The sequence below is a fragment of the Bufo bufo genome, chromosome 4 (genome assembly GCF_905171765.1).
Source record: "Bufo bufo chromosome 4, aBufBuf1.1, whole genome shotgun sequence".
Lineage (NCBI taxonomy): Eukaryota > Metazoa > Chordata > Amphibia > Anura > Bufonidae > Bufo > Bufo bufo.
Genome location: NC_053392.1, coordinates 602737170 through 602759950, shown reverse-complemented (window position 1 = coordinate 602759950; position 22781 = coordinate 602737170). Strand labels below are relative to the sequence as shown.

The 22781-nt window shown below is 45.5% G+C and overlaps 1 protein-coding gene across 1 annotated transcript in view; it reads right to left on the bottom strand.

The window, feature by feature from the left end:
- The window catches only part of LOC120999594 (calpain-8-like), a 105925-nt gene that overhangs the window by 68574 nt on the left and 14570 nt on the right, over positions 1-22781 (bottom strand). The window contains exons 2-5 of the mRNA XM_040430551.1: positions 17567-17636; positions 14719-14837; positions 12594-12727; positions 4272-4437 (exon numbers count right to left, since the gene is read on the bottom strand). Of these exons, the coding sequence (XP_040286485.1) occupies positions 4272-4437; positions 12594-12727; positions 14719-14837; positions 17567-17636 (489 nt within the window). The remainder of the gene's footprint in view (positions 1-4271; positions 4438-12593; positions 12728-14718; positions 14838-17566; positions 17637-22781) is intronic.

The window sequence follows — 22781 nt, the reverse complement described above, 5'->3', positions numbered from 1 at the left end:
CCAAATGTGTAAAAAATGCCCTGTAAAATCCTAAAAGTACTCATTGGAATTTGGGCCCTTTTGCCCACCTAGGCTGCAAAAAAGTGTCACACATGTGGTATCGCCGTACTCAGGAGAAGTAGGGCAATGTGTTTTGGGGTGTATTTTTGCATATACCCATGCTGGGTGAGAGAAATATCTAGGTGAGAACATATACCCATGCTGGGTGAGAGAAATAGTCAACTTTTCCCATTTTTTTTATACAAAGTTGTCATTATAGAGAGATATTTCTCTCACCCAGCATAGGTATATGAAAAGACACCCCAAAACACATTGCCCAACTTCTCCTGAGTACAGCGATACCACATGTGTGATACTTTTTTTGCAGCCTAGGTGAGCAAAGGGGACCAAATTCCAATGTGTATCTTTTAGGAGGGCATTTGGATTCCAGACTTCTTCCCTAAAATGCCAGGGCTGTATAAATAGCCCACATGTAACCCCATTTTGGAAAGAAGACACCCCAAGGTATTCCGTGAGGGGCATGGCGAGTTCATAGAAGTTATTTTTTTTTGGCACAAGTTAGCGGAAATAGATTTTTTTTGTTTCTCACAAAGTCTCCCTTTCCGCTAACTTGTGACAAAAAATAAAATTTTGCATGAACTCGCCATGCCCCTCACAAAATACCTTTAGGTGTCTTCTTTCCAAAATGGGGTCACATGTGGGGTATTTATACTGCCCTGGCATTCTAGGGGCCCTAAAGCGTGAGAAGAAGTCTGGAATATAAATGTCTAAAAAATTTTACGCATTTGGATTCCGTGAGGGGTATGGTGAGTTCATGTGAGATTTTATTTTTTGTCACAAGTTAGTGGAATATGAGACTTTGTAAGAAAAAACGAACTAAAAAATAAATTAAAAAATATCAATTTCCGCTAACTTGTGCCAAAAAAATGTCTGAATGGAGCTTTACAGGGGGGTGATCAATGACAGGGGGGTGATCAGGGAGTCTATATGGGGTGATCACCCCCCTGTCATTGATCACCCCATGTCATTGATCACCCCCCTGTAAGGCTCCATTCAGACGTGCGTATGTGTTTTGCAGATCTGATCCATGGATCCGTGGATCCGCAAAACACATATGGACCTCTGAATGGAGCCAGCCTTACAAGGGCGTGATCAATGACAGGGGTTGATCAGGGAGTCTATATGGGGTGATCACCCCCCCTGTAAGGCTCCATTCAGACGTCTGTATGTGTTTTGCGGATCCGATCCATGGATCCGTGGATCCGCAAAACACATATGGACGTCTGAATGGAGCCTTACAGGGGGGTGATCAATGACAGGGGGGTGATCAGGGAGTCTAATATGGGGTGATCAGGGGTTAATAAGGGGTTAATAAGTGACAGGGGGGGTGTAGTGTAGTGTAGTGGTGTTTGGTGCTACTTATTACAGAGCTACCTGTGTCCTCTGGTGGTCGATCCAAGCAAAAGGGACCACCAGAGGACCAGGTAGCAGGTATATAAGACGTGGTTATCAAAACAGCGTCTAATATACCTTTAAGGGGTTAAAAAAAAATCACATCTACAGCCTGCCAGCGAACGATCGCCGCTGGCACGCTGCAGATCCACTCGTTTACCTTCTGTTCCTGTGAACGCGCGCTCCTGTGTGCGCGCGTTCACAGGAAATCTCGCCTCTCCCGAGATGACGCGTCGGCGCGTCCAGGAGGAATGAACCGACCGCCTCCGGAACGCAATCCTGCGTTAGGCGGTCCGGAGGCGGTTAATTAGATCAAAGCATAGCACTGTGGATGTGCGATCCAGTTCTGTTTTTTCCCCCTGATAATTGTTATTTGACGTTTTCTTCTTTACTACTGGTATCAGCACTCCTCCCATTCGGCACAGGTGGTTTTAGTCACAGTAGTTCGCATTAAGTGGTCAGTGACCTGCAGCTTCTGATAGCAATGGACATGTTGTGTTAGACAACTGTTCACATGGTGCAGTACTGCGTGGTGGCCTTTGTTTTTGTGGCGCTGTGCTGGTGGGTTGGTGGGACCCAGTGCCATGGGTGGCATTGTCAGACAGCAGGGTTGCTGTTTGACTCCTGGGTCCTGCCGCCTACTAGGGCAGCGCCGCTTTGTCACCGCATTGCGCTGCGCCTTTTTGTCAGAGTAGGTCCCACTCAAAGAGGTGACCTTGGCGTGGTGAGTGGGCTTATGCCTTTTGATCAAAATGTACACTAATGCCTCTGGTACAGCATGCAGTATGGGGGGCTGGACACTTTAAAATGGCGCTGAGAAGAGAGTTTAATTAGATCAAAGCATAGCATTGTGGATGTGCGATCCAGTTCTGTTTTCTCCCCCTGATAATATATGGAGATATTCGCGTCCTCCATATTCTTTTACATTGTGAAGAACTTTGACCCATGACACATCCATCAGGTGGTACAGGACAGCCAATTGAGACGTTTCAGCCCATGGACACACCCCCTACCTTATAAATAGACCTGATCTGGCCGCCATTTTACATTCAGTCTTTTGTCAGTGTAGGGAGAGGTTGCTGTGTGGAGCAGGGACAGGCTGTTAGGGGCAAAAACGCTATCAAATAGGTCCACAAAACTCCTTTTAAGGACTGGTATAGGTGTGCTATCCATAGGTGTGCAGTACAGAGGGGTGTGATACACTTATAATATTCTTTCTAACATAGAAAGCATATTATAGTGGATTTGTATTGTGCAGCAGTGGTGAGCGATACTGCAGCTAGATAGAGGGACAAACGCAATTAGAAAAAATAATTATAACTGGTGCGATATACCAGTCGCCCCCCAAAAAAACTGACAGAAGCGGGGTGTTATATACCAATAATATACTTTCTATATAGTGCATTTGGGTACTGCAGCATTTGTTTGCGGTTTTGCTGCGTTTCCTCTGCTACACACAGTGACAAACAGTATTGGAAAAAATTAATTATAACTGGTGTGATATAACAGTCGCCCCCCAAAAAAACTAATTGAAGCGGGGTGTTATATACCAATATACTTTCTTTATAGTGCATTTCGGTACTGCATAGTGCATTTGCGCATGCGCGTACGCGAAAATTATATTGCCGATATTTCGCATTGCAAAAATTTTTTAATGGAGATCGCAAATTCTAATAATACATCTGGTATGTCAGTGTCCATGTTGTGGGACTATTTGTGCACTTCTAGTAATTATTTCTTGGCTGCAAATATGAGCTGAAGGTTTTTCAGGTTCGCCTGCCATTAAAATGAATGGGACCCGCCGCGAACTTGCGGTTCGCGAAACATTTGATCGCATTCGCGAACCGTCCTGGCAGATGTTCGTCCATCACTCTTCCCCACCCATGCCAGGCCCACTTTTTTAGACCTGGCGTGAGTGGGGAAAAGTAGGAGATTGCAGCACAACTTACCATTGCGCTGCAACCTACACCTGATATAGGCGTATTTCAGCTTCATAAATGACCCCCTTAGAATCTGGATGACTAAGCCTGGTAATCTGCTACCATAATTTGGTAAACTTTACTGCAGTGAGGGATACCATTAAGCCACCTTTTATTTAGACACATCCTAGTCAGACATGTCTTTAAAAACCTAATTCCCACAGTGGACACTACAGCCATTATTGTCAACTTACTGTGGCCATCCATAGATTCTACTGAGAGACTTTAACAAGATAGGGAGGAAAGAGGGCCATAGCTCCCATTCTTACCTAAATCCATATTTTTTTTTTACTTTTTAAACACCATTGCAACTTTTTTTGTCGCCTCTGGCATTTTTACACTACCGTCACCAGTTTCCTGAAAAGCGGGCACAGTGAACGTGGGGTGTGAATGGGCTAGCTCATTCAGCATTATTTACACCAGATACTGAAATGTATGGCAGCTCTGATCTGTGCAGACCCTATCACTAGACCTCCCAAGTGTCCCTCTTTTGGAGTGACAGTCCCTATTTTTGACCCAAGTCCCTCTTTGCCCCATAAATTTCCCTCTTTTTGATCTGATGTATAGATTTGCATTAATACATCTACAATATTGATCCCGTTTCACCACTGGATATTCAAGAGCCTTGAATAATATTTCATTATATTGAAAAAATTTCTATATTCTAATAATTTGTGCACTAGTGTAAGAGAAAACCATTGAAGTGTGTAGATAAGCAGGAAAAATGGGTCTTTCACGTCCAAAAAGTTGGGAGGTATGGCTATCACCTCCTCCAGCGGTGCGGACCCTATCAAGACCGACGTGTCGACAAATCAAGGCCTGAGACTTTCAATAACTTACCGAGGAACTTGCAATCAAACAGTTTTTCATTAGCGCTCTTTGGACTCTGTGGAACATGTCTTCTGGAACAGACTTTGTTTCATATCTTTCACTAACCCCTCCAGTAAAATCTACCAGTGATTCTTCGGCATGACCTCCAACAAGGGCTTCATATGATCCATTGATCCTGTGGAGAGTAAATGTAATTTATTACTGTGTTCTTCACTGTTAAATGAGACATTGGCCCACATGGCCAGGTTCACCCTGGTGCAACTTTTGATACGTCTTTTCAAGCTTAAACAAGAAGTACTGTAGATGCACAAAATATGATGTGTAGAGTTGTCTCTAGTTCCATGACCCCGTGAGGAGATTATTCTAGGACCGATAATGATTGGCGACCAATGATATAGCAAGTTGATCAGCACTTATTTAACTCCATTTACATGGAGCAGGCATCAGCACTGTATGTGAACGAACAATGGTCAGTGAATTGTTTGGGTACATACAGATTAAGGCCTCATACACATGGCGATATCCATTCTCCAGTCCGCGAATTGCGGATCAGCAAAATACAGATGCAGATCGTGTGCCGGTCACATTTTATTTGCAAACCCATTGAGCACACTTATCAAGCTCGTATGTTTTTGGCCATAAAATTAAAAAGGTAAAAGTATTTAATAAAAGTCGCAGAGCAGTTGATGAATTAGACTTGGCGTATTGTTATTAGCCTGACCCCTGGTGGTTGTTTTTCAGTTAGATCAGTTCATATTCACTTTAACTGGTCTAATTTATTTGTGTATGAAAAAGTCGCAGCTATGCAGAAAAAGGTCGCACATCTCCCCGAAAGTGAGACTGTTTCTACGACAATAGTTGCAATTCACCACTGAATACAGACAAAGAAAAGTATGCTAGCCCAGGGGTAGAGTAGAAATTAGATTGAATTTGTCACAAAAACAGGCACAAAAAAAACGCAACTACATAACTAGGTAGTAAGAAAGTTGCTTTTCTGAATTAGCCTAAAAAATCTAAATAGGCGAAAGCCTCAAAAACAGGCGAAATTTCAGTAGTAAAGGCAACTAAAAAAATAAGACTATCTAAAATAGGATTTTTTAGACTAAAAACAGGCACAAACACTTTAGTAAATGTGCCCTATTGACTTCAATGGGTCCGTGGTTCGAATTTTGTGGACGTTCTATCTTTTTGGAGAACTGACTTAGGGATCTGGAAAGCACACGGATAATCCACTTGATTTCTGCATCTGTATGTCCATTCCACAAAGAGATAGAACATGTCCTATATTTGTCTGCAAAATATGAACTGCGGACCTATTGAAGTCATTAGGTCCACAAAAAATGTGGATGAAACACGGACCAGATTCATATTTTGTGGACAGCAAAATGCATATGGCCGTGTGCATGAGGTGTGTAATTATTATTGGTAGCAGATATCTGTTTATATGAGGTAATATGCTGCAGTTTTTGAAGCCAAAATCAAATGTGGATCATAAAAGGATAGAAATTATTAAAATCAGATACGACTTCTCAACTTTTTTCAATCTACTCCTGGTTTTGTCTTCAAAAACTGCATGAAAAAACCTGAACATGTGACAGCACCTAATAGGTTTGGCCTGCATCAGTGATCGACTGACCCATAGTAATGGATCAACTGCCCCAAACAAACTAATAGACAGGAGAAGATGACACACTGGTGAAAATATGCTTTTTATAAGACAAATTACTTTACCATATTTTTTGCTTATAAGTAGGGGAAAAATGGCAGTGCGTCTTATACAGTGAATACTAGTGAGCGCTTCCATTGCTCATTAGCATGTCGAATATGCAGGGATCGGTGACTGTAGAGCTGCTAGGGCAGGAGAGGTAAGTTGTTCTATCTATTTTATGTCTGATCTTAGGCCTGATTAGAATTGGGGGTCTGATTGGGGGTGATCTAATCTGATGTCTGATACAGATTCGGGCTCTGATCTGAGGTCTGATACAGATAGGGGTCTGATCTGAGGTCTGATACAGATAGGGGTCTGATCTGTGGTCTGATACAGATAGGGGTCTGATCTGAGGTCTGATACAGATAGGGTTCTGATCTGAGGTCTGATACAGATAGGGTTCTGATCTGAGGTCTGATACAGATAGGGTTCTGATCTGAGGTCTGATACAGATAGGGTTCTGATCTGAGGTCTGATACAGATAGGGTTCTGATCTGAGGTCTGATACAGATAGGGTTCTGATCTGAGGTCTGATACAGATAGGGTTCTGATCTGAGGTCTGATACAGATAGGGTTCTGATCTGAGGTCTGATACAGATAGGGTTCTGATCTGAGGTCTGATACAGATAGGGTTCTGATCTGAGGTCTGATACAGATAGGGTTCTGATCTGAGGTCTGATACAGATAGGGTTCTGATTTGAGGTCTGATGCAGATTTGCAATACTCCAGACCTGGTGGTATCTGCAATTGTTTTATTGTTTTCTATGGTTATGTTATGTATTTCATGTTTTGGCCATATGTACCAGCCAAAAGAGGTGTGGGGGACAAAGCTTACCACCCTGTTCCTCCCCTCTTCGTAGGGGTGGGCTGGTCCTGCTTCCTGTCATGAGCAGTCGATTCTGTCTAGTAAGAGTGAGAAGAGGAAGTACACTCCAGAGCTACTCTTCCTGGGAACAACATTTGATTCTCCAGAGAAACACTATATAGCTTCAAGAAAGCACTTGTGAGACAGGAAGACAGAGAGATCAGCAAAATACTGTGTTTCAGGCACTGCTGCAAGGTGAGGGACTACAGCTCAGACACCCATCACCTATCCCATCACTAAGCCAGATAAAGTTCAAATTTGAACCTTACAGTGTACCCACAAGTGCCAATATACAAATGCAAATTTGGATGAAAATTGGGGGTCCGATCTGAGGTCTGATAAAAAATATTTTGTTTCTGATTTTCCCACCTCTAAAACCTAGGTGCGACTTTTAAAGTGAAAAATACTGTACGGTAAATGTTTCTCAACAATGTCACTCATAAGAGCACGGTGATGTACATGATTGATGTTCAGACCTATCCAGACTAACAGGAAATACCCAACAACTGCTTGGCGCCAAAATACTATTTTTGTCCTTCTTGACTCCTAGACTGGCAGAGCATGGCATTACATCATGAGTAAAAAAGAGTGCTCATGTGCACAGACCCACTGAAATAAATCGGTCAGGATTCATGTTAGAATAGAGACTCCCAGGGATAATTTGCTAATTTATACATGATTTATTTGACAATATTCCAGCAGCACAAATGTTTTCGGGTGCAGGCCGACATCGGTTACTGGAAGGGATAATAGAATATTGTGAGAGAGTGACAGGTCTCACGCAGGGTAGAGGCAAGGAAGGGGTGGATAGTTCGGTCCACACCCCTATTCCACCACAGGCGAGACCAGCTGGAAAAAATCTGTCTGAAATAAAGCACCTCCCAGGGTGTCAGAAAGAGGGGAGTGTGTTACCTGTGGACAGAGGCCTGGAGGCTCTGTCAGTGTGGTCCAAGCCAGGAGGGCTGAGAGACCACGATTCCCCAAGAGACACTGGACTGGAGACAGTGGGCGTACTGTGCTCTGTACAGACAGGAGGCTGTGGGACATTGGCTCAGAAAGCCGCATGTGTTCACAGGGTGTGAACAGGGACTTAGGTGAGTCAGGGATCTGTTTGTTTAATTAGAGCCCAGCCGGGCGAGTGTTTATTATTTTGTATTATTGTTTATGTTTATGCGGATGTGCCGCAATAAAGCACTGTGTTTGGATCTTAACTTGGTGCAGGGCCGGCGCCACCTGTAAGGCGACCTAGGCAGCCGCCTAGGGCGCAATTTAGCAGGGGGTGCCGGCCCTGTGCGCTTTAAAAAAAAAAGCGTTGCCGCAAGTTTTTTTTTTTTAAAGTACGGCGGTGGGCCCTCCCCCGCACCGGGCGGCTGCCGCACTGCCCAGAGAGAGGGACTGACAGGAGGGAAGCGCCTCTAATGTAGCGTGGCCGAGCTCTGTTCGGTCCACGGTACAGGAGCTTTTGTTTCCTGTACCCGGCCGGACTGACAGGAAGTGCTCACTTAGTGTGCACTTCCTTTCAGTCCGGCCGGGGACAGGAAACAAAAGCTCCTGTACCGTGGACCGAACAGAGCTCGGCCACGCTACACTAGAGGTGGGGGGGGAAATGGAATGAGAGTGACAAGGGGGGGGGAAATGATGATAGTGACAAGGGAGTGGGGGGGAATGAGAGTGACAAGGGAGGGGGGGAATGAGAGTGACAAGGGAGGGGGGAATGAGAGTGACAAGGGAGGGGGGGAATGAGAGTGACAAGGGAGGGGGGGAATGAGAGTGACAAGGGAGGGGGGGAATGAGAGTGACAAGGGAGGGGGGGAATGAGAGTGACAAGGGAGTGGGGGGGGGAATGAGAGTGACAAGGGAGTGGGGGAATGAGAGTGACAAGGGAAGGGGGGGAATGAGAGTGACAAGGGAAGGGGGGGAATGAGAGTGACAAGGGAAGGGGGGGAATGAGAGTGACAAGGGAGGGGGGAATGAGAGTGACAAGGGAGTGGGGGGGGAATGAGAGTGACAAGGGAGTGGGGGGAATGAGAGTGACAAGGGAGGGGGGGAATGAGAGTGACAATGGAGGGGGGGGAATGAGAGTGACAAGGGAGGGGGGGAATGAGAGTGACAATGGAGGGGGGAATGAGTGACAAGGGGGGGAATGAGTGACAAGGGGAGGAATGAGAGTGACAAGGGAGGGAGGGAATGAGAGTGACAAGGGAGGGGGGAATGAGAGTGACAAGGTAAGGGGGGAATGAGTGACAAGGAGGGGGGAAATGAGAGTGACAAGGGAGGGGGGAAATGAGAGTGACAAGGGAGGGGGGAATGAGTGACAAGGGAGGGGGAATGAGAGTGACAAGGGAGGGGGGAATGAGTGACAAGGGAGGGGGGAATGAGTGACAAGGGAGGGGGGAATGAGTGACAAGGGAGGGGGGAATGAGTGACAAGGGAGGGGGGGAATGAGTGACAAGGGAGGGGGGAATGAGAGTGACAAGGGAGGGGGGAATTAATGACAAGGGAGGGGGGGAATGAGTGACAAGGGAGGGGGGAATGAGAGTGACAAGGAGGGGGGAAATGAGAGTGACAAGGGAGGGGGGAATGAGAGTGACAAGGGGGGGAATGAGAGTGACAAGGGAGGGGGGGGAGAAGAGAGTGACAAGGGAGGGGGGGAGAAGAGAGTGACAAGGGAGGGGGGAGAAGAGAGTGACGAAGGAGGGAGGGGGGAGGAGAGAGTGACGAGGGAGGGGGGAGAAGAGAGTGATGAGGGAGGGGGAAGAAAATAGTGACGAGGGGGGGGAGAAGAGAGTGACGAGGGAGGGGGTGAGAAGAGAGTGACGAGGGAGGGGGTGAGAAGAGAGTGATGAGGGAGGGGGGGAGAAGAGAGTGACGAGGGAGGGGGGGGGGATAAGAGAGTGACGAGGGAGGGAGGGATAAGAGAGTGACGAGGGAGGGGGGGATAAGAGAGTGACGAGGGAGGGGGGGAGAAGAGAGTGATGAGGGAGGGGGGAGAAGAGAGTGACGAGGGATGGGAGAGAAGAGAGTGACAAGGGAGGGAGGGGGAGAAGAGAGTGACAAGGGAGGGAGGGGAAGAAGAGAGTGACAAGGGAGGGGGGAAATAAGAGTGACAAGGGAGGGGGGAAATGAGAGTGACAAGGGAGTGGGGGGGGAATGAGAGTGACAAGGGAGTGGGGGGAATGAGAGTGACAAGGGAAGGGGGGAATGAGTGACAAGGAGGGGGGGAATGAGAGTGACAATGGAGGGGGGGAATGAGAGTGACAATGGAGGGGGGGAATGAGAGTGACAATGGAGGGGAATGAGTGACAAGGGGGGGAATGAGTGACAAGAGGAGGAATGAGAGTGACAAGGGAGGGAGGGAATGAGAGTGACAAGGGAGGGGGGAATGAGAGTGACAAGGTAAGGGGGGAATGAGTGACAAGGAGGGGGGAAATGAGAGTGACAAGGAGGGGGGAAATGAGAGTGACAAGGGAGGGGGGAAATGAGAGTGACAAGGGAGGGGGGAAATGAGAGTGACAAGGGAGGGGGGGAATGAGAGTGACAAGGGAGGGGGGGAATGAGAGTGACAAGGGAGGGGGGGAATGAGAGTGACAAGGGGGGGTAATGAGAGTGACAAGGGAGGGGGGGGGAATGAGAGTGACAAGGGAGGGGGGAATGAGAGTGACAAGGGAGGGGGGAATGAGAGTGACAAGGGAGGGGGGGAATGAGAGTGACAAGGGAGGGGGGGGGGAATGAGAGTGACAAGGGAGGGGGGGAATGAGAGTGACAAGGGAGGGGGGGAATGAGAGTGACAAGGGAGTGGGGGGGGGGGGGGGAATGAGAGTGACAAGGGAGTCCCCAGAGCCAGACCAAGAGCCAGACTGCAGCCAGAGACCAGATCATCTTATTGTCCTGGTGGTAAGTAGACAATGCAATATGTTTATTATTTAATTGCTTAGTTATTAATACTACGTTGGAAACTAATTTACCTCACATGGACACTATAGTCCCAGAACCAGTACAGTTTAATGTAGTGGTACTGGTGTCTATAGCCTGTTCCTGCAGAGAACAGACACTGTGCGGTACTGGTGGTAAAGGAGCACTATAGTGCCAGGAAAACAAACTAATTTTCCTGGCACTATATAGTTGTTAGGAGTGGGGCACCCTCGTGTTCCCCTCCCACTTACCTTTCACCAGCGCCGGCACTGGGAACTCTTCTCCCCGATCCTCCTCTCTGCTGCGAATGCGCATGCGCAAGCATTCAAAACTATGTTCCGCTTCTTCCCACTGTAATTTTCCCAGTGAGAATCGCGGAAGCACCTCTAGCGGCTGTCAGGGAGACAGCTACAAACATAGCAGTTCTTTCAATTTAAATGCTGAGAAAGGGGTGGAACATATGGGATGTCATGATATGGGCAGATCATCTGATAAGGGGGGGGGGCAATTTTTATCTTGCCTAGGGCGGCAAAAATCCTTGCACCGGCCCTGCTTGGTGTCCTGAAGATATCTGTGAGAATGACCCCCGAAAGAGAGCTGATCCCCTACAATATTAAATCAATCCATTTTTGAATATTGTTACCGCTGGGCGTAGAAGATGTGTACAAGATCAAACTAATTAAGATAATATTCTTGATGCGCAACAAGACCAAAGGTAGCGTACAAAACAAGAAAAGGAAACATTCATGATGTATTTTCCATGAATGGTGTGTGCATACAAGGTCACCTAGATTGGACAAGGAGGAGGGACACAATGGTGTATAAGATGAGACTAACAATTGCTTAGGGCAGGAGAATCAATATAGATACAGTATAGGCTGCTATTGCTTCCGAGGCACTTGATGATGAGTGTGGTTATGTGGAGATCTGGTTGTGTCGGTACCCATGAATAACGGAATAGAGGATCAAAGGAATTATGTCCACCTCACAGATAGTAACCAAGGAGAGGCACTAGGGTTAGTACCAGGAACGAGTTCAAACAAAATGTGGATGTCACACTGGACAGGATGAAAGAAGATTGGGGTGGCTGGTACCGTTAGACCTGTAGAGCATTATTAATGTTCTGGTCATTAGTTTAATCTTGTACGCCGGCCCCTTCTATGTCCAACAATGTGTAACAATATTCTAAAATTGATTCTTTATTATTCTATTATCGCTTTTCCGTATCTGTAATATTTATTCTGCTGGAATATTGTCAAATCACATACAGACTTGCAAATTATCCCTCGGAGTGCAATCTCAAGCATCCTCAAGTCCATTATAGTGTGCCATTAAACCTTTCTCATATGGGTCAGGATTCAGTCCGGATGCTATGCGTTCACTACACACATGGCATCCAGAGGGGAAACTAGCTTGTGTGAAAAAAACCTTCGGCTAATTTCACATGTTTTCCATCTCGATTCAATACTGTCTGTGTAGCGTTTTTCACACATCATCTTTGCATAAAGGAAAAATCGCTGCACAAATGGACTGAACTTGAGTGCAAAATCTTCAGTTTTTCCTTGAACAGATCCTGACACAGTCTGTATCGCTCTTGTGAAAGAGGTCTTATAGGACTCACTGAACCTTGGTAATAGCACCTGGGGCAGATCTTTCCTGCTGTCTTTCTGAGGCAGCACCAGAGACCAAAATAATACTTAGTCAACCTGACGGAAACCACCATGCTGCAGCCGTGGGACCATTTTCTTTTTACATTCTGAACCATCTCTAAATTTTGAAACATCAGCTGCATGTTTTCTCAAGTTTTTTTTTCTTAAAATATGACATTCGTGTTTAGTGCACTTACTTAGCATAAGCTTTTTCCAGAAGGGTACTCCAGAACTCATTAGATGTTTCGGCCTTTACAAAGAGGAGCTTATCATTCTTGGTAGGCAGCTTGTCATCGACAACCACATCCACCCATTCTCCATACTGCCAAATCTGCAAGAAGCCAGAACAGGGGGGTTACTTGTTGGTCCAATTTTTTTCTTCTCCATGGGGTTGTCTTATCAGAGACCATTTTTTCATACAGAAGCCAATGCAACAGTTGGCTTCCAGCACTTTGCAAACAGCTGTGACCAGTCAGACAAATTTCGTATTACAGGGTCCCCGGTCCAGGGACTGCTCAGTGATGTTCCTTTGTCCTCAATGATCATGTGGATAGTGGTTGTCTTTGTAGAAATGCTGTGCATTGACATCTAATGGCATAAGAAGCACTGAAACATTTCAGGTCTTACCTTAGCCTACATGGTGAACCCCTTGGTGTGTATGGGTAATGCATGTGCAGTGGGCTACTACAGAGTAGGGGTAAACTGCAAGGTGCCCAAAAATGGTTAAAAATGTGTTTGCTTTAATATCTATATAGCTTCTATTTGCATAAGGTACTGATAGGCCATATTCCCAGCCACCACTAGATGGGGCTGGTGTCATCCTCTTCATAAAGAGAGGAGGAGTTAGGACATTCTAGTTAAGTGCAGTGTAAGTCTAACCAGTAACCAGAACAGGTTAAAAAATGGGGAGATGACATCTTAGGCCAAGTTCACACTTCAGTTATTTGGTCAGTTATCGTGAATCAAAACCAGTAGTGAAGCCTACACAGAAATAAGGCATAATGAAAAGATTTGCACCTGTTCTGGCTCACAATAACTATGGAATTAACTGACCAAATAACTGAAGTGGAAAGTCGGCCTTAGCTCATCCTGGATTTATGTCCCAGCCAGGACAGGCCAGAACACCTACAAAAAGCAGGCCAGATAAAGAGATGGAATGTAGAGCCACAGCCATTGGAGAAGTCTACATTGCTCTGTGCCCAGTATTATTCTCCAGTGCCTGGACACACACTGCGGATTGGCCATCTGTGTGAGTATGTTGCCCACATCCCACAGTAGAAGAATAGATTAGCAACCTATTCAAAAAAGGTGCAGAGAGTTTGCCTACTGTTAGGGGGAACCACCCTGTTGGTTGCATTGCATTGACTAAAGTAAAGTGTACATCCCATGCCTGGATGCTTAAGTATGAGTCAGCTAAGGAAGAGCAAAGTAAGGGCTTAAGCACAGGAGCATGTGTGCCCCATGAGGCCCGCAATGCATGGGCACCATCCGTGTGCAGATGCGTACCCATTTACTTGTATGGGTCTGTGATTCACAAGATATTGTCCTGCTGTTTGTGGTCCAAAATACAGGCACGGGGCACATATGCTCATGTGCATGAGCCCTAAGAAAGGCTACTTTATAGAGACATTTTGGCCTATTAACTACCTGTACAGCTGTGTTATATGTAAGGAACTTGGGAAAAGTGCATTTGTGAACATCAGCCAATCCATTGCATGCGAAAGAACTGTCCTGATCTGTTTGCATTTGAATCCTTCAGTAAAAAACTGTTCTGCTGCACCACTGTCTTCTCATTGCTTCTTGCATCACTACACTGTAAAGTGTTGGTGTCATGACCCAGGACTGTGTCTTGCACCTCAAAACATTCAACACCAAGGGCAGCTCAACCGTCCTCAGGCAGAAGAACCCCAGAAGCAGAGTTGTATACTCCACTGATTGCATTCAGCATAGGCACAGAGGCAAGCAGAAGAATCTCTTGTATCCGCGGCTGCACTGAAAGTTTTCGGCACCTCTGCAGTAGAGGATGCAGCCGCCACCATTCTATGAAGCTATGAATGTTGTGGGTTTTCTAACTGCTTGATGATCAGTGCTGTACATGTATGTCTGAAGCCGGCACTTCAAATATGGCGCCCCCACTCTTGAGTACAGCCTCCGGGGTTTCTGCTTTTTCAAACAGCAGAGGTCTGAGGCTAATGTCTGTAATCGGTCATAACGTCAATTGCAAACATTTAACCCCCTCAGATGCCATTGTCAAAGCTGGGGGCACTGGTAAAGACTAAGCATTGTAGCCCAGAAGCCTTAAATTTACACAAAGGAATTTACCCAGAAATGAAAAATCCCGGCATAGTCCTTGTCAAAGGATTGTTCTCGTGGAACCACGTGGAAGAGGCAATTCTGATTCGTTGTGAGACATGCGATGGAGGCGAGGACCCAGCAGTTACCTGTGTAAAGAGTTAAAGGGAATGTACCATGTACTTCATTTAGTTTCTATTAATTTGACGTAGATGTGTAGAAGAGAAATAATGAATTTGTTCCTTTTTTAAAATGTTTTAGCTTTTTTTATAAAAAATTTATATTTCATAGTGGAGGTAGTGTTGAGCGAACTTCTGTTTTAAGTTCGGCGTCTAAAGTTCGACTTCCGGTTAGCGAAGAATCCCGATATGGATTCCGAATTCCGTTGTGGTCCGTGGTAGCGGAATCAATAATGGCCGATTATTGATTCCGCTACCACGGACTACAACGGAATTCGGAATCCATATCGGGATTCTCCGCTAACCGGAAGCCGAACTTTAGACGCCGAACTTAAAACAGAAGTTCGCTTAACACTAATTGGAGGCACCCGCTTCCTCATTTGTTGGCGCCACAAGGTGTGTGTGCTTTATGGCAATTGCAGTGAATGGGAGCCAGTGTCCATCGACTAATGCAGCCTTTAGGAGTGGAGTCCAGTTCCTCTCATAGACAGGGGAGCGACAAAGTCCTGTATACAGAGCCTCAGCTGTATATATAGGGGCATATTTATCAGTTAACGCTTTAACGCGTAATGCTGTACATGTACGGCTTTATGCACCCCAAATTGCATGGAGTGGGCTGCTGCGGTAAGCTAATAAAATATAAAAATATTTATCCCATACGGCAAATCAAAATGGTTGATTCACAATTTTTTCATCACTTTACTTACTCCAAAAAATTGAATCAAATTTGATCAATAAGTCACATACACTCCAAAATGGCATCAATAAAAACTACAGATCTTCCCGCAAAACTATACAGATCTTCCCGTAGACATGACTATTAAAAAGTTATAGGGGTCAGAAAATGGCGATGTAAAAAAAAGATACATTTATTTTTCTTAAAATTTTTTTTTTTTCCAGTATTAAAACACAAAAAAAACCTATACAAATGTGGTATCTTTGTAATCGTACTGTTTCAGAGAAAAAAAAAGGGCACAGGCCAGTTTTGCCAAATAGGGTACGGCGTAGGGAAAAAACCCGTAAAACCCACCCCATTTGGAATTTGTCAAACAAAAAAACAAGCCCTCACACGGCTACGAAAACAGAAAAATAATAAAGTTATGGCTCCGTGAAAGCAGGGAAGAAAAATGAAAACGAAAAAAACTCCAGTATTCAAGGGGTTTATATACAGCACTTGGACATACATAACATCTATGATTTGTTTGTTTGGATATTGTGATAAATGTATTGGCACCTTAAGCCTCATTCACACGTCAGTGTTCCATGGACGTGTTCTCCGCGGACAGCACACGTCCCCATTCATTTTAATGTGTGCATTCACACATCAGTGTTTTAGCACAATATGTACAGTAGGTCAGTTGTTTTAGCACAGTATGTACAGTAGGTCAGTTGTTTTAGCACAGTATGTACAGTAGGTCAGTTGTTTTGGCACGGATGCATGCTCTATTTTGTTCATGTTCACGGATTCATCACGCCCAATATAGTCTATGGGTCCGTGAAAACCACGGAGGCCATCTGTGCTTCATTGACCGCTAGGAAGAGATGCTTTGACATGTATTTTTCAGCTGTTCAGTGTCAGTGAAACATGGATGACAGACACACGGACCCAACACGGATCCATCACGGACATCTTCACGGAGGCATCACGGATTTAAGCACGGATAAGAACGTGTGAATGAGGCTTTACAAGCTTGCATTGTGGCCACACAGCCAAGGAAGCTGTGTTTTAGATAAGGTGTATAAATTACGCTTGGTTAGGAGCTGCCATGAGATACAACTTTTTTACAAAATGTAGAAAAGTTGCAAAACATAAATGAGCCATAATCCTGGTCTAATCTGACATTTTCACCTAGGAATCGGCGAAGAGACCCAAAAGTCACAAAAAGTCGAACATACGTACTTTGCGACTTTTTAGATGAAAAACCAGACGTACCTGGCTTCATAAATGAGCCCCATAGTGTATAGCGTTGTCATATATGTCTACATTAAAGGGATTCTGTCCCCTCTTTTTACCCTATAGAGATGCGGACATGCACGGCTAGATCGCCGCTAGCATGTCCGCAATATACCTGTCCCATAGCTCTGTGTGGTTTTATTAAGTGTAAAAAATGATTTTATATATATATGTAAATCAGCCTGGTAAGGAGCCCAGGGGGCTGTACTAACCGTTCTGGAGCCCAGGGGGCTGTACTAACCGTTCTGGAGCCCAGCCATGCCCCCCTGTGATGGAGCCCAGCACCGCCTGTATCCACGAATCTCCTGCTTGCTCACAAAGTCAGATCGCCGTAATCTCGCACATGCGCAGTTCCTTCCCTGAGGCTGATGCCAGCACAGGGAAGGAACACTATGCTGGCAATGCGCATGCGCGAGCTCGCGCATCGCGAGCTTGCAGCGATCTGACTTTGTGAGCATGGAGGAGATTCCTGGATACAGGCGGTGCTGGGCTCCATCACAGGGGGGCGTGGCTGGGCTCCAGAACGGTTAGGACAACCCCCTGGGCTCCTTACCAGGCTCATTTACATATATATAAAATAATTTTTTACACTCAATAAAACCACACAGAGCTATGGGACAGGTATATTGCGGACATGCTAGCGGCGATCTAGCCGTGCATGTCCGCATCTCAATAGGGTAAAAAGAGGCTACAGAATCCCTTTAAATACATCTTCTCATATTTCATTGAATCCAGCTCCACTTACCTAATTTCCCCTGTCGGATATCTTCACGATCCGCCCCTCCTACAATAAACATTGGTTTCTTGTTTATTTCCTGCAAAATTAAACACCTTTATTAATTATTTTTGTCATTTACCTAAAATATTTTATAATAATTGCCAAACACATTTGTAACACCCCAGAGTTGTGTTACTACACGCCTCTACCCTGCTACTATCTTCTAAGAGCCTTTATACTGTCATCAGATGTGATTTTGCTTATGTCCTCCAGAAATGTGCATATAAAACTATGTTAAATGTAATGGTTCATGTAATTAGCCTGGTGTACCCGCAGGTGGCAGCATCATTGGGAGAGATAGTCTTAATGTTATGGCACTTCAGAGTGGAGCATTCTTGTTCTATTCAGCCCCCCTTCTGGAGAGAGGTGGGCTAGTCCTTCTTCCTTCAGCAAGGGAGGGAAAAAACAGTTAGAGCCAGATGTAGTTTACCCCCTTTTGGGGAAAGGAGGGTTTTGAGTGGTACTCCCTCCTTAGGGAAGAAAGTAGGGGGACGTCTCCATAAGAGACGTGGCCATACACCCAGTCTGAGCACCTTCAGCTCTGCTGGATGAAGAGAGCAGAAACTACTGCCAAACTCTAGAGTTCCAGGAAGAAAGCATCCCCTGAGAATCCATCTGTGAGAGAAGTCCAGAGTCCTAGGAGAAGCCTCCTCAGCTAGTCTGTCCCCACACAGCATAAGTTGCAGATAAGTGCAGAAGTTAACCCTGCCACAGCTACAGAGCTACCAAGCAGACGTTTATCCTGCAAGCTCTACATTTAAAGCAGAAGTACTCACTCCTGCCAATCCTTGCAAAAACCTGCTGGGACCAAGAGACCAAAGCTGTATACTGTTTGGATGCAAGTTATTTTAAGTAAAGCAACATTTGAACTTCATCTAAAGGTCTGGACATTATTTATTCTGCAAAGTTCCTCTATTATTCCTACTATCACTACACTCAAATTTATTGCAAGTGAGCCTGGAGTCCGGCCGTACCAGGTGGGACACACCGTGACACAATTACCACAAAACTACAGAGACATTATAGGCCATTACACCACTCTGGCATTCCTAACCTGGGACATGCGTTATAACACCTTGGAAGAGCCCTGGGATAGTACCCTGCGCACGCTGCAATTGGCGTCACAACAAATACAGAATATTATCCACCCTTACCTGGCCTCTGCACATTTACACATCACAGCTAATGAGTTCACTATTGGTGGAAAGTCGTATGGGCACATGTAGCACAGCAGACCTAAGGGTACTACTATTTTGTAATGTAATACTTTTGTAATGTTCATGCTTTACACTTTGTTCACGAGCAGATGGAATACGGTTGGCAGTGTTTGGCAACAAGAATGGGACTTACCATCACGTTCCTCCCCTCTTGGTAAGAGGGGGCTGGTTTGATATTCTCCGAAGGGAGAGGCTGAGCTAGTTAGAATGTGTTGGAGACAGGAGAGTGAGGAGTGAGGGAGCATTCGATCCAGCTCCTGCTCCTCCATAACATGAGGACCACAGAGTCTGCTCCTCTAGGAGGAGAAATGCTCCAGGGAGACTGAAAGGTACCAGGCTACAGAAGTTTAGTAAACTATTCTGTATTACGAACATCAAAGTAATCAAGCAATCAAGCTATACCGACTCCACTGCAAGGTGAGGGGAAACACATTAAGAAACCACCCTAGAAGTTCAAGACAGGCATAGCTAGAAGAATACACCGAACCCGAGGGATCGACAGCCTGAGGTAGGACACCATGACACAAAACTTCATGGGGGCCACTACCACTCCCATCCTCTGCACTGGGTCCCACAGGGGCTCGCTGCACATGTGTGTACCTGGTCACATGTATGTAACCAGGAAACTAGTAGGCAGGAGCCTGGGTTATGCCATTGGGGAAAGAAAAGTTTACTTAAAGGAACATTAAAAAAAAAAAAAACTGGTTCACTACAGTAGTACCGATCCCAGGAGGTTGAAGCATGGCACAGGGATTAATGAAGAATTGCTGACGTCACATCCTAGCCCTCTCAAGCCATGCACTAGGTACAATGTTACTGTTGGTGGATAGAACTGGAATATTTTCGGAGACGTTATACAATGTCACATATTTCTAATGTCTTGCACTCCGTTATAAGGTATTACACTGCTTTATATAGTACCATCTGTATGAGCTAGAATCCTTGATTCTAGGGTGAAATTGTGGCCTGATATTACACATTTTAGGGTGATCACGTTCTCATATACAGTCAGGTCCATAAATATTGGGACATCGACACAATTCTAACATTTTTGGCTCTATACACCACCACAATGGATTTCAAATGAAACGAACAAGATGTGCTTTAACTGCAGACTGTCAGCTTTAATTTGAGGGTATTTACATCCAAATCAGGTGAACGGTGCAGGAATTACAACATATTGCATATGTGCCTCCCACTTGTTAAGGGACCAAAAGTAATGGGACAATTGGCTTCTAAGCTGTTCCATGGCCAGGTGTGTGTTATTCCTTCATTATCCCAATTACAATGAGCAGATAAAAGGTCCAGAGTTCATTTCAAGTGTGCTATTTCCATTTGAAATCTGTTGCTGTCAACTCTCAAGATGAGATCCCAAGAGCTGTCACTATCAGTGAAGCAAGCCATCATTAGGCTGAAAAAAAAAAGAAATCCATCAGAGAGATAGAGAAAACATTAGGCGTGGCCAAAACAACTATTTGGAACATTCTTAAAAAGAAGGAACGCACCGGTGAGCTCAGCAACACCAAAAAGACCCAGAAGACCACGTAAAACAACTGTGGTGGATGACCGAAGAATTATTTCCCTGGTGAAGAAAACACCCTTCACAACAGTTGGCCAGATCAAGAACACTCTCCACGAGGTAGTTGTATGCGTGTCAAAGTCAACAATCAAGAAAAGACTTCACCAGAGTGAATACAGAGGGTTCACCACAAGATGTAAACCATTGGTTAGCCTCAAAAACAGGAAGGCCAGATTAGAGTTTGTCCAACGACATCTAAAAAAGCATTTGCAGTTCTGGAACAACATACTATGGACAAATGAGACCAAGATCAACTTGTACCAGAGTGATGGGAAGAGAAGAGTATGGAAAAGGAAAGGAACTGCTCATGATCCTAAGCATACCACCTGATCAGTGAAGCATGGTGGTGGTAGTGTCATGGCGTGGGTATGTATGGCTGCCAATGGAACGGGTTCTCTTGTATTTATTGATGACGTGACTGCTGACAAAAGAAGCAGGATGAATTCTGAAGTGTTTCGGGCAATATCATTTGCTCATATTCAGCCAAATGCTTCAGAACTCATTGGACGGCGCTTCACAGTGCAGATGGACAATGACCCAAAGCATACTGCAAAAGCAATCAAATAGTTTTTTAAGGGAAAGAAGTGGAATGTTATGCAATGGCCAAGTCAATCACCGGACCTGAATCCGATTGAGCTGCATTTCACTTGCTGAAGACAAAACTGAAGGGAAAATGCCCCAAGAACAAGCAGGTACTGAAGACAGCTGCAGTAAAGGCCTGGCAAAGCACCACCAGGGATGAAACTCAGCGTCTGGTGATGTCTATGCGTTCCAGACTTCAGGCTGTAATTGACTGCAAAGGATTTGCAACCAAGTATTAAAAATTGAAAGTTTGATTTGTGATTATTATTATGTCCCATTACTTCTGGTCCCTTAACAAGTGGGAGGCACATATGCAAACTGTTGTAAATCCTACACCGTTCACCTGATTTGGATGTAAATACCCTCGAATTAAAGCTGACAGTCTGCAGTTAAAGCACATCTTGTTCGTTTCAAATCCATTGTGGTGGTGTATAGAGCCAAAAATGTTAGAATTGTGTCGATGTCCCAATATTTATGGACCTGACTGTATAAGTACATCTATTCATCTTTGTTTTGCGGGGGAAATTGCGGCCTGACACAACTGCTCTGTTACCCTTACAGTTACAGTTACAGTACAGTATGTCTGACAGACAGGTGACAGGGGCTTTTAAGGGAAAGGCAGTGGCCAAAATGTTTCTGTTGCTGATAGAAGTAGTATCAGAAGAAGGGGTGGTGGTAGCAGCAGTCGCAGCGAGAGGCCAGAGCTGCCAGTGTCATCCAGCGGTCGTGTTTTGAATGGTTGACTCTGTCTTCTACTTCATCTCAAGTGACATCAGACACCTCCAGCCAGGAGTCTGTGGATTCCACTGACACCAAGCTTCGTTGGCATGGCCCATGAACAAGCTCTGTGCCCTCACCTGTCCTGAACCTACCTCTTTCATTTTCTGTTCCTTCTGTTTTGTATGCCGTCGGCTCTGCTCCACTTTTCAGCGAAGGGAGAGCTTCTAGAGGACAGTCAGCAGCTACTGCCCAGCCAAGATGTGGAAAAGAGATACGCTGCTTCCTCCGGTAGGTGGGTAAGTAGCAACGATGAGAGTCGCCTGGGAGCTGGTGTTGCGAGCGGTCAAACACATGGCCCTGAGACTGGTGAGGGTGACGTGCAGATAGTAGTGGATGATGATGTAGCTGATCGCACGTTGGAGCCAGGTGAAGAGGGTGCTGCATCATCAGCAGGAGAAGAGGGTGTCAACTTGCGCCTGAGGCAACGGCTGAGCCAGCAGGATGGTAGCGTGGCTGTGAGTCAGCAGGGTGGCAGCAGTCTGAGGTCTGGAGCCAAACATGCCCAGTGTAGAATGTCCGCTATGCAGGAGCCTACCTTTCTGGAAAGAACTAGCGGTGTGCGGGTTCACAGAGGCAGCGGCAGTCAGCACGGAGTGGTGGGGGAAAAATGCCCTACTTGGTGGTGTGGAAATTTTTCATCAAGCTGCCGGAGGACGTCAGCCTGGCCATTTGTAGAATCTGTGGGCAGAAGATAAAGCATGGCCAGGGCCCTGCGTCAATACACGCAGCGTCACCATAAAGTTGTCTGGGAAAACCGTGGAGCTAATGTAGTGGTACAGCTTGACAAAGCAACCGCTGCATCACCTAGTGGCCCACACACCTTCTCCAGCAGTCAAGGCTACACTAGTGATGAGCGGCAGGGGTCATATTCGAATTCGCAATATTTCGCGAATATTTTGTAGAATATTTGTCGAATATTCGCAAATTCGAATATTCGTTATATTCTACGATTTTTTTACTCAGAAAATCGGCAAGGTAATGATCGTGTAATATGCGAATTTTCGTAATGCGAATTTTTATTGCT